This window comes from Centrocercus urophasianus, unplaced genomic scaffold (genome assembly GCF_019232065.1).
Source record: "Centrocercus urophasianus isolate 14NV4802_14NV808 unplaced genomic scaffold, USGS_Curo_1.0 seq_36, whole genome shotgun sequence".
Lineage (NCBI taxonomy): Eukaryota > Metazoa > Chordata > Aves > Galliformes > Phasianidae > Centrocercus > Centrocercus urophasianus.
This window is the reverse complement of record NW_024884933.1, coordinates 536,746-555,765: the sequence shown is the minus strand read 5'-3', so window position 1 is coordinate 555,765 and position 19,020 is coordinate 536,746. Positions and strand designations below refer to the sequence as shown.

General features: G+C 57.1%; 3 protein-coding genes across 3 annotated transcripts; 2 read left to right on the top strand and 1 right to left on the bottom strand.

Moving 5' to 3' along the window:
• Positions 1-2,750: 2,750 nt before the first annotated feature.
• CUNH1orf50 (chromosome unknown C1orf50 homolog) lies at positions 2,751-6,288 on the bottom strand. Its single transcript, XM_042831646.1, has 4 exons — positions 6,151-6,288; positions 5,156-5,242; positions 3,964-4,095; positions 2,751-3,260 (listed from the first exon to the last, which is right to left on the bottom strand). The coding sequence occupies exons 1-4, from the start codon at positions 6,286-6,288 to the stop codon at positions 3,078-3,080; spliced, it is 540 nt and encodes a 179-aa protein (XP_042687580.1). The 3' UTR covers positions 2,751-3,077.
• Positions 6,289-6,466: 178 nt separating this feature from the next.
• P3H1 (prolyl 3-hydroxylase 1) lies at positions 6,467-12,810 on the top strand. Its single transcript, XM_042831573.1, has 15 exons — positions 6,467-6,910; positions 7,404-7,556; positions 7,937-8,126; positions 8,626-8,757; positions 9,604-9,743; positions 9,899-9,988; positions 10,106-10,158; positions 10,478-10,599; positions 10,694-10,821; positions 10,906-11,001; positions 11,076-11,226; positions 11,496-11,613; positions 11,799-11,874; positions 12,027-12,167; positions 12,256-12,810. Exons 1-15 carry the CDS (start codon positions 6,467-6,469, stop codon positions 12,397-12,399), a joined length of 2,178 nt encoding a protein of 725 aa, XP_042687507.1. The 3' UTR covers positions 12,400-12,810.
• Positions 12,811-14,633: 1,823 nt separating this feature from the next.
• CLDN19 (claudin 19) lies at positions 14,634-18,261 on the top strand. Its single transcript, XM_042831659.1, has 5 exons — positions 14,634-14,856; positions 15,986-16,150; positions 16,282-16,366; positions 16,512-16,658; positions 17,967-18,261. The coding sequence occupies exons 1-5, from the start codon at positions 14,634-14,636 to the stop codon at positions 18,013-18,015; spliced, it is 669 nt and encodes a 222-aa protein (XP_042687593.1). The 3' UTR covers positions 18,016-18,261.
• Positions 18,262-19,020: the final 759 nt, after the last annotated feature.

Sequence of the window (19,020 nt, the reverse complement as noted above, 5' to 3'; positions counted from 1 at the left end):
TTAAATCAATTGAATTCTTAAGATCCAGGAAGACCTGCTGGGCTTGTTGTGCAGCTCAGGAAGGCAAAGTGCTAGCAGCGGTAAGCCTGCAGTGCTGCCCTGCAATGGGCAGCTGAAAACCATCTGATGAGGCTGAAAACCCCTCTGCCCCTCCTCTGATTTTGCTCAGCCCTGGTTCTGTGCCCTCAAAATGCAAAAATTCAAAGGTGCTCTAATGCTCTTGGTACATCGGGGAGATGCTTCCTGCACTCTCAGTCCCATCAAGTCATTATTAAACTCATCTCTTGGGACCAAAAGAAGACAAAGCTCACGTCAGCAAGCATCAGCTCTGGGGAGCAGGTATCAGCCAAAGATGAGCAAAGCCACTCTGCCAAGCACTGTTGGCATCAGAAGCACCTCTCCCACAGAGACTGTCCATCTCTGGGGCTTTTGGAACGAGCCATTGGCTGCACATCCACTGCTGCCCCGAGCGCTCATTGAAGAGCAGTGGGAGAGAAATCTTTAGAAATACCATGACTGGGTGCACACCTACCCACAGCCACTGCCTCCAGAGCCAGCAAGCTGCACTGTGCCACCTCTGCTGAGTGCAGCAGCATTGTTTCAAAAGGAGGAAGGGCTGTTTGCAAAGCTCTGCTCTTTGTTGCAACCAGGTTTACCTAGAAAACACCTAAATGCAACACTTCCCATGTCACTGAGTCCACTCTCAGCTTGCACATGGATTAGTTCTGCAAAGTCCGTGACCTGAGATGGAAAAGCATTAAATTAAACTTGGGTGCAGATAAATGTGACTGTGAATGGAAACAAGGGTCTCAAAGGAGGACCCTGATTTTTAACCTTTTGTACAGCAGATGAAACAGCCCCTGGTTTCCTTCCCTCCCTGTGAATGCAGCCTGGCATACCTTCAGAAACAGCAGTGGCTGGAAAGGCAGCCAGGGCTCTTTTTCAAAGCCCCATTGTTCCTTGCTATGATTTAAGCAGAAGTACAACATGAAAAGTTTCCCCAGACTTGCAGAATTACACACCTTCAATGGTGTTTTCTGCAGTGAGTCACAAACAGCTGCTGCCTCATTCAGTTCTCATCCAGAAGTTTGTTCACCTGAGACAGGCACAAGCATTCACCCAAATGAAAGGCGTGAGAAGCGTGTAGGAGCAAGCAGAGGCCACCTCTCACCCATGGACAGCCCAGACCCCTCCCAGCTGCAGTTTGGTGCTTTGTTCCTGATTAAATTCCCACCCTATTGATCCAAAAATGCATTAAGGAAAGGGCTCAGGACAGGCTGAGCCAAGCAGAGGTACTCACAAGCCCAGAGGCACTCAGGGAACCCTCCACAAGCTCTACTACTAGTGGTTTTACCAGCACCGTCCCCTCTGTTTTCTTGCAACAAACACATTACAGAGAGGTAATGTTGCAGCAGAATTGCATCCTCAGCTGCAAGTGCTGCAGGAGGTTGCAGTTCAGCACCTTTCACCTTTCTGTCACCAGCTCCATCCCTATTTTACACAGGATGGGCTGCTCAGCTCTGCAGTGGTACCTTGCCCTATCTCCCTGCCTGCAGCACAGAGAGCATCACAAGGCAAGGCTGGATATGCTGCACTTGCTGCAAGCCTTTTGCTTGTTGGAGATACAGAAAGAACAGGCAGGACTCTGCAAGATGGGCAGCGCACGGGTAGGATGGAGAAGTAGGCAAACCTTCAAAGAGCAAGGTGGCAGGAGAGGCTAGAAGAGGCATTTATGCTCACTGAACAGGATCCCTCTACCCAGCAGAAATGTGCTGGCACAGAGCACCAGCCCTCTGTGACACACAGCTGTCATTCAAGCAGCAAGTGCTGGCACCCAAAGGAACTGCAGCGGGGCAGCAGAGCTACAGGGCACAGAGGGTCAGCAGGCTTTGCTGGAGAAGTGAAATCCTGTCAAAGTCCAACATAAGAAATCACAAACTGCAAAGGACAAAGGCAGCAGACATCACCCAAGTCCCCTTGTGCATGTACATCAGCTTACAATTCTTAATGATGGGAAACAGATAAAACTGGGGCAGGAATACCTTCTCCCCAGAGGAGCACAAATCACAGGCAAAAGTCTCTGATGTTGCTGTAATTAGCACTATGGCAAAGACCATGCAGTAATTAACTTTCTCCCTTCCAAGTTAAGATTTAATAACATGCAGTAAAATAAGACCTGGGGTGGTAAAACATGCACAGGAATAAAAAAGAGACACCCTATCAAATTAGGCACTTGTGACTTGATAAGGAATTAATTATACCCTGGTCTGATAATAACAACACATTGCTTTTAATTTGCCCAGTGCTCTAAGTGAGGGAGGGTGAGCTGGGAAAAGCTTCTTCCAAAATCCTACGCTGACTCTTGAGAAGATTTCTGCCAGCCACAGAGAAGCACAGCAGGATGGGGCTGGGGTGATGGCAGCACTGCAACGAGAGAAGCCTGGTGCAGTGATGAGCTGAGGGTGACCTGGGAGAAGCCAGAGCTGCAGCATCCCCATCTTCGGGTCTCAAGCCAAGCACCAAAACCTCCTCTGCTGCAGGGCAAGGGCCAGGAGGAGCCCTACTTGGTCTGAAATGAACAAATCCCCATTAGAAAGGGAACAAGGAACAACAGACCTCATTGCATGCGACCTCGACCACTTTTCCCATGCCACAGGGCTTCCTAAATGTGTGTTGTAATAAGGGCCAAAATCCAGACCTGAAATCACTACCTGCCACACACAGTCTCAGTGAGGTATGCCACAGCCAGATGGGTAGGACATATTTTATAACACAATCAATCTGCCCCAAGCATATTTGCTTTTTGCCCCAAGTCCTTTCGAAATTACTCCATCTGATATCATCTGCCTCTTGTTAAAGCTTGGCATAAGTCAAAGAAATAAGTTACTTGATTACTAGAAAATCCAGTAAGACTGAATTCAGAATTAGTCTTACTAAAGCAAAGAGCAAGTACTGGCAGCATCAGCATTTTCATTTCTTGGTCTCTTTCCTTGCCCTGCCTTTGGCAACGCTCAGGCACTGCCTGTCCTCAGGCATCAGCTCTGTTCAGAGGTCCTGTACAGCCAACACACTTTGCATCATTTGGTGAGGCCCTGGAAGTTGGGCTCTGTGCACGGGGGGAGCGCTGCCTGCCGGCTCAGCAGTTTGTCCAAGATGTTTATTTCAGCATCTCGTCGCTCAATGTCCTCGAAAGGCGTCCAGGACATGTCGTGCTGCAGCTTATAGGCACCGAGAAACTCGTGGGGGCTGGTCCCCCACTCCTGGAAGAGAAAGGACAGACATACATTGCTACTGGGTTTCCCTTGGAGCTACACTGTGCTGACAGTCGCAGCCTCTCTGCCCAGGCTGGCTTGCCCCACCACCTTCCAGGCACTCCCAGCTACACAGATGTCCCACTTTCTAACCTCAAAATAAGAGTAACTACCCTGAGTCTAAGACCAATCAAGGCACAGTACAGTGCTGCTGACACAGGGAAGTCTGGGGACACAGTATCACCTTGCAGAGCTCCTCCACCTTGCTCATTGCTGTTTTCTCTGTAGTCTTCACCCTGTGCATTAGAAAATGGGTTGCCTGCAAGGAAGATACCTCCAACACTAACTCAAGAGGAGAGTCATCCCCACTTCCCATAGAAACAAAACACCAAGCTGCAAACCATCTCAACCCCTGGGCTAAAGCACCTGAGAAAATTGCTGCCAACAACTACAGCAGACAGGGAAGGCCCAGGGCACGTCTGCATTTCTCTGCTTTCGTAAAAAGAATGGTGGAGACTGAACTGAGGTCGTCTACCTGTCAAAGACACTGCTCACCTTAGACCAGCAGATAACTCAGATCAAGAAACCCAACCGAGCACAGGTCTGTGAATGGCTCCATCAAACCAGTGCTTTTGTCAGAGTTTCAGAAGTGCCCAAATACCAGAAATTGTCTCTTCCCCTCTCTGCTTCCTCAGAGGCTGCCGCCACACACCTTAGGAGACAGGATGGAGAAGTACTTTTGGCCACTCTCCCTCCTATACAAGTAGTAAATGTTTCCTGGCTTCTTCACTAAGTTGCAGGCCACGTGGTGCAGATCAGCATCCCTGTTAGCATCTTCCAAGACCTGAAAACAAATTTAAAATTTCCACACTTGAAATATAACTGGTTACTTACTTCTTACACACACACTTCTGCATCTCAGCCAGAGCCCACAAGGCTCTGCCTTCCCAGCACAGCTCTTGCTTCATCCCATCGCTTGCCCCAGGAAATAGATGCTTTCCAAAGAGGCATTTGTTTTCTTCAAGTTTCCTCTGCCGAGCTGCACTCTGGGACTCTTGCAACCCTCCACAGATGTGCAGATACCTCCAAACAGCAGCAAACTCTTCACAACCCCAGGTTCGCCTGTGCCCCTGCCCCCACCATTGGCTGGAGTCTTTCCTTGCCTCCATGCACAGTCAGACCCTGGGGACTTCCCTGCTGAAGTAACCTGGGGAAGGCACAGCAAGCACAGGGGAACTCAGCTCCCCAGCTGCAGCTCTTAACAACCACATGACATAATTGCCTTGATGACAGTGGGCCAGCTGCAGTGACCAGCAGGTCCCTTCTCACTCCATAACTTGTTTTTGGTTCTATGAGCACACCTGTAGGGCTGAAGACAAAATGCAAGAGAACAGCTGAGCACTGCTGGGTTGACAGCCAGGATCAACTGCTCTGGCAACTGAGCTGGGACAAACTCAAAAGCTGAGACACACCCAAACCTCAGAGCAAAGCTCATCTTCTCCCAAGGGCTTGGATTCACCTCAGAGCGACCATCCAGAGCCACACTGTCACCCTGCTGCTCCAGCTCCTCCTGGAAGCACACCCTACAGTGACAGGAGTTTTCTGTCACCGTCATAACTGACATCCCAGCTGCCATGGGCTGACCACCAGCTCTCACCCCTCCTTTGAAAGGACTCGGCACACCTGACAAAAGCCCCCCTGATATGCAGAATGCGGCAAAGCCCCCAAAATATCCCTCGTGCCCCCAGTTGATACCAGACAGTGAACTCTGGCTGTCATCCCCCCGAATCTTCTCTACTTGGCTTCAGGCAATGACCAGCCTGCAGCTTCTCCCAAATACCCAGCAGCCAAGTAAAAGCAAATCTTTATCCTTGTTTCCTTCCTGCCACTGGATGCATCCTCACCTTCCGAGCCTGCTCCTGCAAGCACCGGATCTGCTCAGCAATGACAGTCAGCTTGTTGCAGGCGTTGGCTCGAACAAACTCATCTGCCTGCAAGAGACACAGGAGTTGATGAGGATGAAGGCAGTCAGGGTCCTATGGACATTTCCACACTGAGGAAGCAATGGCTGCAGCCTTGCATTAACGGAGCTCTAACACGAGCTGCACAGGCAGCTCTGAGCCCCCCGGCAATCCATAGCTGGTGGGGGGACACCACAGCATCCCCAGACAGCTGGGTACACAGATGCAGGCAAGGGGAAGGCACAGTGGGCAGGAGTTGGGCAGCAAAACGGAGGTGAACCAGAAGAAGTGGGATGCACCAAGAGAAGGCAGAAGGATCTATGGGGAGGTGTTTGGAGGGGCTAGAGAAGGGCAGGAAGACAACCTGGGAGGCACTGGGATGGGAAGGAAAGAACTGAGGGGAAGAGCAGAACATACAAGGATGCACTGGGGAGAACAGCAGGAAATACTGAAACCCAACAGAGCATCCACAAGGTTCCTTCCACCCTGAACCATTCCTACCAAGGTGGTAGGCAGCAGCACAGGCAATGGGGCATACAAGGATGCAGGATACACTGGGAGGTACTGGGATGGGCAGGGAGACACTAAGGGGGACAGCGAGGCATAAAAGGGTGCACTGGGGGGAGCAGCAGAAAAGACTTGGGGCACTGAAGCCATGGTGGGACCCACTGGAGAACAGCACACAGCGCTGGGAGGCACTGGAGCACCTGGGGCGGCAGGGCAGGAGGACAGGGCAGAGGTTGGAGATGGATGATGTGCAAGGTTCCTCCAACCCGAGCCTTTCTGTGCTCCTTAACGGCGAGAGGCACCGGCACGGAGCGGGGACAACACGGCGGTGCTGACTCGGGGCGCTGCCGGGAACCAGCAGGACACCGGGTGCCCGCACGGCCTCAGCCCCGGCCCAGCCGCTTCCCCGGGGGACCGTGCCCGGCCCTCACCTGCTGCACCTGTCGGGCCAGCGCCACCAAGTCCCCCGGGTCCCCGACGCGGGCGGCCCGCCCGGCGCTGCCCTCCACCAAGGCCAAAGCCAGGCCCGCACCGCCACCACCGCCATCCTCCCCACCTACGGCCGCCATAGCCCGCCTTGCCCCGCCCCTTCCGCTCGAGGAGGAACTTCCGGTGTAGGCGTGGTCACTCAGCAGGGGGCGTGGCCAAAAGTCTTGCTGGCGTGCGGTGTGGGCGTGGTCGTGAGCAGCGGGCGTGGCTACGGGGGGGCGTGGTCTGGCGCGGAGCCGGGCGCCCGCAGGCTCGGCCATGGCGCTGCTGCTGCCGCTGCTGCCGCTGCTGATCTGGGCGGCGGAACCGCCGGCACCGCTGGGACCGCCGGAGCACTCCGATCCCCCGCTGCCGGCCGAGCCCCCGGACGCGCTCTTCGCTGCCGGAGCCGAAGCGTACGCGCGGGGGGACTGGCCCGCCGTGGTGCTGCAGATGGAGCGGGCGCTGCGGGCCCGCGCCGCTATCCGCGCTCGGTCGGTTCGGTGCCGCCTGCGCTGCGCCAATGCCACCGCGGCGGTACCGACGGACGGACTCGAGCCGGCTCTCCGCGATCTGCTGTTCTTCCGGGGGCTGCTGCGGCGCGCAGCCTGCCTCCGGGGCTGCGGGCCCACCCAGCCCTCCCGGTACCGCCTGGGCGAGGAGCTGGAGAGAGAGTTCCGCAAGCGGAGCCCCTACAACTACCTCCAGGTCGCCTACTTCAAGGTACGGCCCCGAAGGAGATGAGATCCGGGAGGGGGGGGGGGGGGATATCGGGGAGCGGCGTCCGAGAGGGGTCCGGAGGTGCGATTCGACCGCAGCGGAACCCGCAAGCGGAGGGGCGGGCGGGAAGGAGGCGGGCGGCGGGGATGGGAGTGATGCTGGGGGACGGAGAGGCGGCCCGGGCCCTCCTCCCATCCCTCCACTGCTCCCCCCGCAGTGCCACGTCGGGGCCTGGCTGGGGCCTGCCGCACCCGAGGCGTGGGGAGGGGGGAGAAACCGTCCACATCCCCACACGTGGTCAGTACCGGGACCCCCACTCCCGGTACTGGGCCCCCACTCCCGGTACTGGGACCCCACACCTCATATTGGGACCCCACATCCAGTACTGACCCGGTATGGGGGCTGGGAGGCAATGTGCATGTTCAGGATGACCCCAGTCCTCTGTGTCTTAGCTCCAAAAGTTGGGGTCCCTCACCACCCCTCTGCCCTCCCACAGATCAATAAGGTGGCGAAGGCCGTGGCTGCAGCCCACACCTTCTTCGTGGCCAACCCCGAGCACGTGGAGATGAAGCAGAACCTGGAGTACTACCAGATGATGGCAGGCGTCAGGGAGTCCGACTTCGCTGACCTGGAGGCCAGGCCCCACATGGTGGGTGCCCCATCCTCGTGTTGGGTTTTACCCCAAAATTGCATTTTCTTAGCTGGGAATGTGGCAGCGCTCCTAAAATACCTGCCCAGGGCTGTGTGTGGGGAGGGGGAGATGGGCTGTGGGCTTAGCAAGCACACAGCACTGCTGTGTGTCCATGTGGTGAGAGCTGCCCCTGGGACCAGTGCTCTGAGCACATGTGGTGCCCCAGCCCTGCAGACACCCAAGGTCAGGGCACGGGGCTCTGAGCGCTGATGGAGCTGTGGGAGCAGCAGGGTTGGACCTGATGGCCTTAAGCATCCCTCCCAGTAATGCCTGTTTTATGATTGTATGAATGGGCACTGGGCAGCTTTGTGCTCACAGCTCTGCCTGGCTCCCTGCAGACAGAGTTCCGCCTGGGTGTCCGGTTTTACAGCGAGGAGCAGCCGGCTGCTGCTGTCCTGCACCTGGAGAAGGCACTGGAGGAATACTTTGTGGCTGACACGGAGTGCCGTGCTCTCTGTGAGGGGCCCTATGACTATGAAGGCTACAACTACCTGGAGTACAACGCAGACCTGTTCCAGGCCATGACAGGTAAGAGTGCCTGTGCAAAGCCCTCTGTGAGGGGTTGGGACCAAAATGCCCTATGGGTGTGCACACCTCTCATCCAGGCCCTGGTAGTGCTGCCTGGAGGTGTCCAAGGCTACAGGGACCCTGGGCAGCCTGAGCTGCTGAAGAGCATCCATCCCATGGCTGGGGGTTTTGATCTGCATGATCATTAAAGTCCCCTCCAACTTAAGTCATTCTGTGATCCCCATAGATTTCGCTAGGAGGAATGCTGCCCAGGACCCCCTCCCAATTTCCAGAGGGATGTGGAGAATGGGTCACCAGGGCACGGGGCTGGGAGGCCAAGACTGACAGGAGGAACACGTCCTTTATGGGATGTCACACCAGTCATACGGCGGTGGGGGGCCGTTCCTGGGGGTCTCCATTGCTGCACGCTGGTGGCTGGAGCGGGGACCCTATGATGTCTCATCCACCAACCAGCTCTTCGATGACCCCAAGCAGTGATATGGGATTTTTTCTCCACCAGATCACTACATGCAGGTGCTGAGCTGCAAGCAGGGCTGTGTCACAGAGCTCGCCTCGCAGCCTGGCCGGGAGAAGCCCCTGGAGGATTTCCTGCCCTCGCATTTCAACTACTTGCAGTTTGCCTACTACAACAGTAAGCAGCTCATTGCCCCATCCTGCAATGGCCAGGACTCCTGGCACTGCTCACATCAACATTTGTGCTGTGACATTGTGCTGTGGGCAAAAAGGCTCATGGACAGCAGTGTGCCTTAGGAGAGCTGTGTCTTGCTGCCCTCTGTTACAGTGAGCTTCCCTGCTGCTCAAATGCCAAATTCCTGTGCAGCTTCACTACAGCCTAGAGAGGCTTTTTTTTTTCCTGCCAGCTTTCTGCCTCACATCCAAACAAAAGAGGCACTCTGGCCCTCCAGGAGAGTTTGTTATAACCCAGGCAAATGGATATTGTCTTTTTTTTGTTCTCCTTGTTAGAAAAAAATTGAACTATTTCTTTGCAAATTTCCCCAGAAGGATTAAAAAACAAACGAACAGCCAAGGCTGAACTCCAGGAAGACTGAAAGGATGTAATACTGTAGATGAAAGTAGGTCAGCGTGCTTAAGTGGCTGAAAATTGCAGGTTAGCATGGAAATGGTTGGGTGTTACTGTCTGGAAATGGGCTTTAAGATACATTTTCCAAGCATGAAAACTCCTCAGCCAGCGGCACTGATTGCTGCTGAGGTGAGAGAACACCTCACACTGTTACTTTCCCTTTGTGGCAGCAGTTGTCTTTGCTTCAGAGTATCTGCCCCTACTTAGAGCGAGATCCTTCGCAGATTTGAGCTTTCTCTGTTGTTTCTCCTCTGCATCCCCATTTACTCTGTTCCCTATCAAATTCTCATCATCCTCCCCAGTCTCTGCTCCAGCAGTGGATTGTGCCTGTGCCAGAGCTGGGCACCAGCAAGGCAGGGAGAAGACATGCTGTAATGGTTCTGTTTCTCTTTCCAGGTGGGAATTATGAAAAAGCAATTGAATGCACCAAAACATACTTGCTCTTCTTCCCAAATGATGAGGTGATGAACCAGAATTTGGCCTATTACACTGCTGTCCTGGGAGAAGACCTGGCCAGGCCCATTGAGCCCCGAAAGGTGGGTGACCACAGGGACGAGCCAGCATAGGATGGATTCTGTCCTTTCAGAGCTCCGAGCCCTGGCAGAGGTTTTGTGGGCTGATCTGGATTGGGTTGCAGTGGGGACAGCAGGTGGGAGGGCTGCCCTGACCCACCCCTCTGCACCTGGCCCAGGAGATCCAGGCATACCGCCAGCGGAGCCTCATGGAGAAGGAGCTGCTCTTCTTCAGCTACGACGTCTTCGGGATCCCATTTGTGGACCCGGTGAGTGGCACTGCAGCAAGGCTGGTGGCAGCTGGGGGGACGTGTCTGCAGGGAAGGGGGATGTGGTGTCAGAGGCAGGTCCTCATTCAGCTACTGATGCTGTCCCTGTGGCTGTAGGACACGTGGACGCCTGAAGAGGTGATACCAAAGAGGCTGCGAGAGAAACAAAAGTGAGTGTTTGGCCAATTGACACTGGGGGGGGGGCAACCAACGGGGGCACCTCTCTGCCTTCCTTGGGCTCAAGGCAGCAATTGCAGAGGGAATTACCTGATGCTGGGGCTGGGAGAGGCTGCTGGAGGGCAGAGCTTGGTCCTTGGTCACCCCAAGCAGTTTGGGGTAGGGCGTGAGGGCTGCACTGAGATGACACCTTCACACCTCAGGCTTTGTCAGCAGCCCTTAGACACAACTTGTCCTGTCCTTGCCTTGGCATGCCTTCTTCCCGACTTGGGGACAGTGGGGCAGTGGAGCTGATGGCCACTGTGTGCCCAGGGTGGAGCGGGAGACAGCGGCACGCATCTCCGAGGAGATTGGCAACCTGATGAAGGAGATCGAGACGCTGGTGGAGGAGAAAGCAAAGGAGTCTGCAGAGATGAGCAAGTTCATCCGAGAAGGTGCGGGCAGCTCCGGGTCCTGGTGCCAGCCCCAAGTCCCTCAGCACCGCCCCAGTTCCATCCGTACTCCCTCCTGATCCCACCTGTGCTGCAGGCGGCCCCTTGGTGTACGAGGGAGCCAGCGTCACCATGAACTCCAAAAGCCTGAACGGGTCTCAGCGCGTTGTGGTGGATGGAGTCCTGTCAGCTGAGGAGTGCCGGGAGCTGCAGAGACTCACCAACGTGAGCACGGGGATGCGGGGATGCCGAGGGGTCGCATCCTGTGCCTCAGAAATCAGGTGGGATAACGTTGGCTGGGCTTTGCAGGCAGCTGCCTCGGCAGGGGATGGCTATCGTGGGAAGACATCGCCTCACACCCCCAGTGAGACCTTCTATGGTGTCACCGTCCTGAAGGCCCTCAAGGTTAGCGTGGCTGCGGGCGCCTGGGGCTGCTGCCCTGCTGCAGCTGAGCCCGCGTTGCTGTCTGTCCCCCACAGCTGGGCCAGGAGGGCAAGGTCCCCCTGCAGAGCGCCCACCTCTACTACAACGTGACGGAGAAGGTGCGGCACATGATGGAGTCCTACTTCCGCCTGGAGGTCCCGCTCCATTTCTCCTACTCACACCTGGTGTGCCGCACAGCCATCGATGGTGAGCACGGCCCCGAAGGGCTGCTCTGCAGGGGGATGCAAAGCGCCTTCACCCTCTGCCCAGGACCCTTTCTGAGAAGGAATTGTTCCTAATGTGCAGGCTGAACCTCCTGTGGTGTAGCCTGAGGTTGTCCTGCCCTCTTGTCGTGTTGCTGTTACCTGGGAGCAGAGGCCAAGCCCACCTCATCCCAACATCCATACAGCGTTTGGAGACAGACCCTGTTCCCATACGGACAAAGTACTGATGCACAACCTCTTGTTCCACCCTAGAGAAGCAGGAAGGCCGGAGTGACAACAGCCACGAGGTGCACGTGGACAACTGCATCCTCAATGCGGAGGCCCTGGTGTGTGTAAAGGAACCACCAGCCTACACCTTCCGGGATTACAGGTACCGAGGTGTCCGTGGGGCTGAGCTGCCCTTCAGAGGCTGTTAAGCTTAGCAGCCCCCAGGTGAGAATCAGGGCAGAAGGGCAGCCCAGCTCGGACTCTCTTGCCTTGGCCTCTTGCTGTGGTGGTGGGTCAGGGTTTGGGTGCTGGGATGATGGCTGTCACCCTGTTCCCTACTTTCTTTAGTGCCATCCTCTACCTCAACGGGGACTTTGAAGGGGGAGCTTTCTACTTCACAGAGCTGGATGCCAAGACGCAGACTGTAAGTAACTGTGCTCCCTGGAGCTCCACGCACAGCTGCCAAGCTTTATTCCATCCCTGGGGAAAGTGCTTTGTGTCAGTGCACGGGGTGAATGTGGGTTTGGGGCTGGCTCTCCCTGTGTCCCAGTGGTGCAGCAGAGTCTTTTCTCGCAGGCAGAGGTGCAGCCCCAGTGTGGCCGTGCCGTGGGCTTCTCCTCTGGCTCAGAGAACCCCCATGGGGTGAAGGCTGTGACCAAAGGCCAACGCTGTGCTATTGCCCTCTGGTTCACCCTGGACCCTCGGCACAGTGAGCGGGTAAGCACCTCACCGCGCTCCCTGGGCAGCAGGAGGGGCTTGGGGGCTGCCCTCTGTGGAAGGGTGTGACGTGAGCTCTGGCCCACAGGAGCGAGTGCAGGCAGACGATTTGGTGAAGATGCTTTTCAGGACGGAGGAGGTGGATTTGCTGCAGGAGCCAAGCACGGAGCAGGAGCCAACGGCTGCCACCAGCACTGCTGGCTTGCATGCAGCAGGGAAGGATGAACTGTGACACTCCTCATGCAGGGTCCCAGCCCTGCCAGGGCCAGCACCACCAGCTCCACGCCATTTAGGACACAGCTGCAGCCACCATGTGGCTTTGGCTGCTCAGCCCTGGGCTGCAGGCTGGGCCCTACTTTGTGGTGCAGCATGGAGAGCTCCATGGCTCCCAGCCCTGCTGTGGATCTGCCACCAGTCTTGAGATGAGCATCCAGACTTTGGGGGTGGATAGGGGTGAGGAACGTGGGGAAAAGGGAGGGATGTTTTTTAGAGTTGAAGACCCAGTGCCATGGTAGCAGTGTGGGGCTGGGAGGGCTGGAGCCACACCAAACGTGCCTTTCTGCTTTGCTTGAGCCCACTCCCCACCACGGCTATTTAAGTGCCTTCTGCAGAGGACTGGTGAATACAGGTGTCTTTTCCAAAAGCCCGGCTGTGGGTGCATCCTTGCAGCCATCCTGGTGCCCAGGCGAGGGCAGCAGCCCTGTGCTGCTGGGAGCAGAGACGCTGGCACAGCATATCTATCCGTGCGCACAGAGCTGTGCTTTCTGTCCAGCAGCGCTGGTGATGGGGCACAGCAGGGAGCAGAGGTCGTTGTCCCATGTGCTATGGCAAAAGCCTTCTGGTTGCACAGCCTGCAGGCTTTGTCCCCAGGTGCCTTTAGGACTCCTGCAGCCGGGGAGTGGCAATGCAACCCCTGCATTAGCTCTGCAACATCCCCAAGAGGGACGCAAAAGCTTCATGTTTGGGCCAGAAAGGACCTGGAGCCAGTGGGGGCAGTTCACCCTATTATGACACCCACTGTCGTGACTGGAGCTCTGCCCTCTCCCTGAACAAGAAGGACATTGAGCGGCAGCTGAACAGGGCGGTGAATTGTCCCCACACCATTACCATAACCATGTGGGGAATGCGAGCGCACGCTCTGAAACACCGCCCGCAAAACGCCCTGGACGAACAGGCAGAGGGGCCAGAGGGGTCAGTGCCCAGCACAGGGATGGCAGCAACGGGAGGATGGTTTCTCCCTAAGGGTTCCCTGCTCGCACACTGGTGCAGGAGCTGCCTGCTGTCCCCCAAGCGTGGAGCTCAGCCTGGGGCAGGCAGCCGGCCCCTGGCCACAGCGAGCGTGAGCTGACTGCCGATGAGATGGCGGTTAACGATTGCCAGGGCAGCCAGCCCAGCAGGAGGGCAATGCTTGGGGCAGCTGCCAGCTCCCTGCACCCAGCAAACAGCCACCGAGGTCTCCATGTCACCGAGAGCTCTGTTTCACCAAGGGTTTCATGCCACCAAGGGCTCTGTGTCATCAAGAGCTCTGCACCAATGAGAGCTCCGTGCCACCAAGAACTCTGTGCCATGCTCTGTGCCACCAAGGACTCCATGTCATCAACAGCTCCATGTAACCAAGGACTCCGTGTTACTGAGGGCTCCATGCCACCAAGGGGTCCATAGCACTGAGGGTGCCATAGCATGAAGAGCTCCATTCCACCAAGAGCTTCGTACGATCAAGAGCTCCATGCCACCCGGGGCTCTATGACAGCAAGTAGTCAGTGCCAACATGGTCTCCATGCCACTGTGGATTCCATGTCACCCAGGGCTCCATTGCATTGAAAGCTCCATATCACCAAGAGCTCCATGCAACTGAGTTCCATTTCAACAAGAGTTCAGTTTCACCAAGAGCTCCATCTCATGGAGGGCTCCATACCACCAAAGAACTCCCTCCCTCATGTCACCAAGAACTCCATACCACTGAGAGCTCTGTGCCACCAAGGGCTACACAGAACTGAGAGCTCCGTGCCATCAAGACCTCTACACCACTGAGGGCTCCATGTTACCAAGAGCTCCACGCCACTGAGAGCTCCAAGTTCCTCTTGGCAAGACCAAATGCCTGCTGCCCTGCGTGCCCCCCTCCGGGCAGCACATCACAGTGTGACACTCCTGCAACCACCCCTGCAGCAGCCCCAGGGGTCCCTGCTCCGATGACCCCGCGAGGGTTCACCTCCCCCACCCCAAATCCTTCCCCACTGCACTTCGACCTCACCGGGGGTCCCCATATCCCCCACCTCCCCAAGTGCCCATCCGAATCCCTCTTTTCTCGGTGGACACCCACCACCCCGCTCCGCTCCCTGACCCCTAACCACCCACCTCCCCCCACTGCCCCTCCAGCCCAGAGGAGGGGCTGATGGAGCTCGGGGCGGGACGTGGCGGGCACACCCCCGGGCAGAGCCGGGCCGGGCCGGGCGCAGCGCGGCGGCGATGGGCGGCGGAGCACGGGAGCTGGCGGGGTACCTGGCCGCGTTGGGCGGGTGGGTGGCGGCTCTGGCTGCCGCGGCTCTGCCCCAGTGGAGACAGAGCTCGTACGCCGGAGACGCCATCATCACGGCGGTGGGGCTGCACGAAGGGCTGTGGATGAGCTGCGCCGCGCAGAGCACCGGGCAGGTGCAGTGCCGCCTGCACGACTCGCTGCTCTCCCTCGACGGTGCGTACAGGGGGCGGCGGGCATCCCTTCCCTCGGCGCTGAGCCCCTTCCAAGGAGCTGAGCCAACCCCCGTGGCTTTGAGCCAACCCCTCCCCACTTCCCAGCCTGGGTCCGAGCCCCCTTAGTGCCCTTCCCGCTGATCTGAGCCATCCTTTGGGTCCTAGCCCTATGCCCCACCCCCAGGTTTGAGCTCCCCTTCCCAGCTATGTGGGAAGAGCCTACTTTCCTCCTGAACATCTGAGCCCAGTGCGTGTCAGAGCTCTCCTTGCTCCTCCCTGGGTCTGCATCCTGTTGTGGGTCTGAGCCCCTTGGCTTCTCTTTGTGCTCCAGTCCCACTTTGTACCCACAGCTCGGAGCCCCGCTGTAGGGCTGAGCCCACCTCGTGACCATGGGCTTAAAGCCCTCGCCCTCCCCAGTCTCTGTGGGTTTGAGCCACACGGTGGGCATCAAATTTGGGAATGGCAGCTGCACAGTGGGGACATTGCAACCCTGGGTTGTGTGCAGTGTTGGGGACTGTCGTGCTGCTGCTGAAATTGCAGCCAGAAGAGTGTGGAGGGAGGAGGAAGAGCACAGTGGGGAGGAAGGCTGAGGCCCCGGTGCTGAGAGTGAGTCAAGCTCTCCTTGTGCCATTGGTCTGCATCCTGCTGTGGGTCTGAGACCCTCGCTCTTCTCTTCGTGTTCCAGTCCTGCTTTGCACCCACAGTTTGAGTCCCGATGTGGGTCGGAGCCCTGCTGTAAATCTGAGACCAGCTTGTGCCCATGGGTTTCAGCCCCTTTGTCTTTGCCCCCAATCCCTGTGGGTTTGATCCCGACAGTAGGTGCCATGTGGGGACATCACGACCCTAGGGCTGCACACAGCATTTGGGGACGGTGCTGCTGCTGAAACTGCAGTGAGAAGAGCAGGGAGGGAGGAAAAAGAGCGTGGTGGGGAGGAAAGCTGGGGATCCTGGTGTTGAGAGTGAGCCGAGGGGTCCTGGCACAGTGCTCCAGGCACAGGAGCTGTGAGTGACCCTACGCAGTGAGGACAGGGTTAAGGATAAGGTAAAGGATGGGGTGTTAAGGTCAGGTCCATCCCAGTGGGAAGTGACTTCACCTTGCAGTGCTGCGAGCAGCGTGTTTCCCCCTGCAGTTCACATCCAGACCTCCCGGGCTCTCATGGTTATTTCTCTCCTCCTGGGTTTCTTCGGCATCATCGTGAGCGTCGTGGGCATGAAATGCACCAAGGTTGGTGAGGAGGATCCCATCACCAAGAGTCGCATTGCTGTTGCTGGAGGTGTCCTCTTCATCCTCTGCGGTAAGCCGCTGGGCAGCTGCAGCCTTTGTGCCTCTTTGATGCAGAAAAGCTCCAATAGCCTCTAACAGGAGGGAAGTGGAGCTGTTTGGCGATGAGTTGGGCACTGCTGATGCTCGGTGTTTGACACCCAGGTCTGTGCACGTTAGCGGCCGTCTCCTTGTACGCCACGCAGGTCACCTACGAGTTCTTCAGTGCCAGCACTCCAATCAACGCCAGGTAGGAGCCCCCCGGGGACACCGCTTCCCTGAGCTCCTCTGCATCCCTGGGGCTGCCCTGCGTGGTAGGTGGTGGTGACACGCAGCCCCGCTGCTCTCTGCTTTCCCCATCCCCTGATGCTGTACCAACCCTCATCTTACCACAGGTACGAGTTTGGCTCGGCGCTGTTTGTCGGCTGGGGGGCTGCCAGCCTCACCGTGCTGGGGGGCTCCCTGCTCTGCTGCTCCTGCCCTGCCAAGGAGCGCCAAGGACAACAGTACTACCGACAGTCGCAGCCTTCCACAGCCCGGGAGTACGTCTGACCCCAGCCCTGCCCTCCCATGCCCTCCCCTCCCAAGAGCAGGCACGGCCCCGGTGCTCCCACAGGACGCACAGCTCAAGGGCACCACCAGAGACTTCTCTTCTGCTGGGGACGCACCAGCTTCTCAGGAGCTTTTCCAGGTTGCAGCGCAAGCCTCTAAAACGGGCTGTTGGTCAGAATTCCCCGCATCCAGCACCACCAGGCTGCAGGGGCTGCACCTCCACCCCCAGCCCTGCGCTACTGGGGCTGTGGGTGGCTGGGCCGTGCCCCAGTGCCTGGCGTGGGGTGCTGGGGGTGGGCTGCACAGAGGTGCTTTGTGCTGGGCCACCCCACTGCGTGCAGCCATCCCCGTGTGCCCCTACATCTACCGCAGCCTCACCTCTGGGTTTTCCTGGGAAAGGGCTGCTGCCTAGCGGTGCTGGAGAGGCTCAGTGTCCCCGTAGCCCAGCTTTGGTGGCTTAGGAAACATTCCTGCGTTCAGGGTGCAGGTGTGCTCTGTGTGGCTGCAGCCCCAAAGTGCTATTTGTATTAATCATTCTTGATGTGAGCACACGAGGAATGAAAGCACGGCGGTTTGGCGGTTGCTGGTGCTCCAGCTGAGCTCTGCCAGCTAAAATCTGACCCGGGTGTATTTCTCACCAGGCGCAAATATGTGGCCTTGTTAAGCAGGAGAACAAACTGGTGTCGGCCAGGTTAGAGCAGGCAAAATGGGGACTGTGAGCACAAGTAATGGTTTGTTTTTATTTCGGCGCCCAGCGTAGCTGTTTCAGTTAACTCCAAGATGGACAAACCTGTGAATTTTGATGTCTCCCCACTGTTTCCAAATGCCCCTTCCCCAGTAGGACCGGTGAAGGCTTTTAGGCTCAGCCGTGCTAACTGCCACCACCTCTGTGTCCACGCCATGGCTGTTACTAACACACCAGCGCTCCATTCCTCCCGTAGATCCTCGGAAGGCCTGGTGCTGCCATCTGTCTGTCTGCTGTACGTGGTATGCCAGCTAAACCGCAGGAAACGGCGCAGTGGAAATGATCCAAAGAGCCTGGCTTGGTGGTTTTGCCCTTCTTTTTTTAATTACTTTATAAATCCCCACATCGCTGATTTCTCCCTGCTTTTTTTTTACGGTCTGCTTTACGCCCGTGTGCTGCTCTTGTTCCTGGCTAAACGTGGCCGGTTGTCCCAAAATTAACAGTCGGGGCAGCACCTCCCCATGCAGGAGGGAAGCAGAACGGTCCCTGCACTGGGGGTTGGCTTCCTTGAGGCAGGAAGGACTAACAGCCATCTCTCTCTTTTGCATTGCAGACCCCATGTAAAAATATCGTCAGCCATCAGGGGAGAGCAGTGCTTGTAGTGTCTGCACCGTTGGGGAGACTGGTGCTTGCTTTCCCCTCAAAACACACCCCAAAGCCACTGCAGTGAGGATTGGGAAGGAGAATCGTGCTTAAAAATAGTTGTATCTGAAGTGTGTTTTCATATACAGAGTGCAGCATTGTGTAGAAGAATGTTTTTATTCCTTGAAGGTAAACCTGCATTAACTTCTCTCTGCGACGCACACCGCGGGAGCAGCGCTGTTTGGGATTCCTATTTGTGGTGGGGTTTTTTTTTTCAGATTGTTTGTACTAAAAATCGTGACTCGGTTGTATTAAAATATTTCTGACTACGGGCGTCCTTCTGAAGTCATCTCAGCCTCCATCCCAGCGGGCCTCTTCCCATCGCTCCCATGGCAGCGCCGTGGGGCTGAGGCTTCATCCCCGGGCTGGGCAGCGGGTCTGGGGAGGGAGGGAGGGCAGTTTGTGTTTGGGCTGAAGGCTGCCTGCTGCTGGCTCCCAGGCCAGAGCCCCCTCCTCTCAGCCCGCTGGGAGGCACTTGAGAGAAGTGCGGCTGCCGAGAGCCCACCGGCTTTGAGTCGCTGTGAGGCAGAACTTTGCAGGCATGCCCAGCAGGTGCTGTCGCTGAAAGCGTGGCTTAAAAGGTTGCTTAATTTCAGCCTAAAGCACCTAAATCCCATCTGGCTGGCCTGGCACCGCACCCCTGCAGCCACGTCCTCAGCAAGGCCCTTCTCAGACCGCAGTCTGTCCGCCCAGCGCCGCAGCCCCCCATCGCCTCCCCATCGCCTCCCATTGCTCCGCTCCGCACAGAGCCCTCGCTGCGGTCGCCCTGCTGTGTGCGAAGGGCAGCCGCAGGCTTTAATCCCTTTTCCAAGAACTGGGCTGCTCCTCGCTGCGCCAATTGAGTTGATTTCTGCTTTTGCGGCACCTGCTTTTCCTTGGCACTGCTGGAGGCCCAGGGTTTTGCCCAGCTCCCCTGCCTTCCCGCAGCCCCTGGCTCGCAGATATCTTCTGTTCTCCCCAAAGCT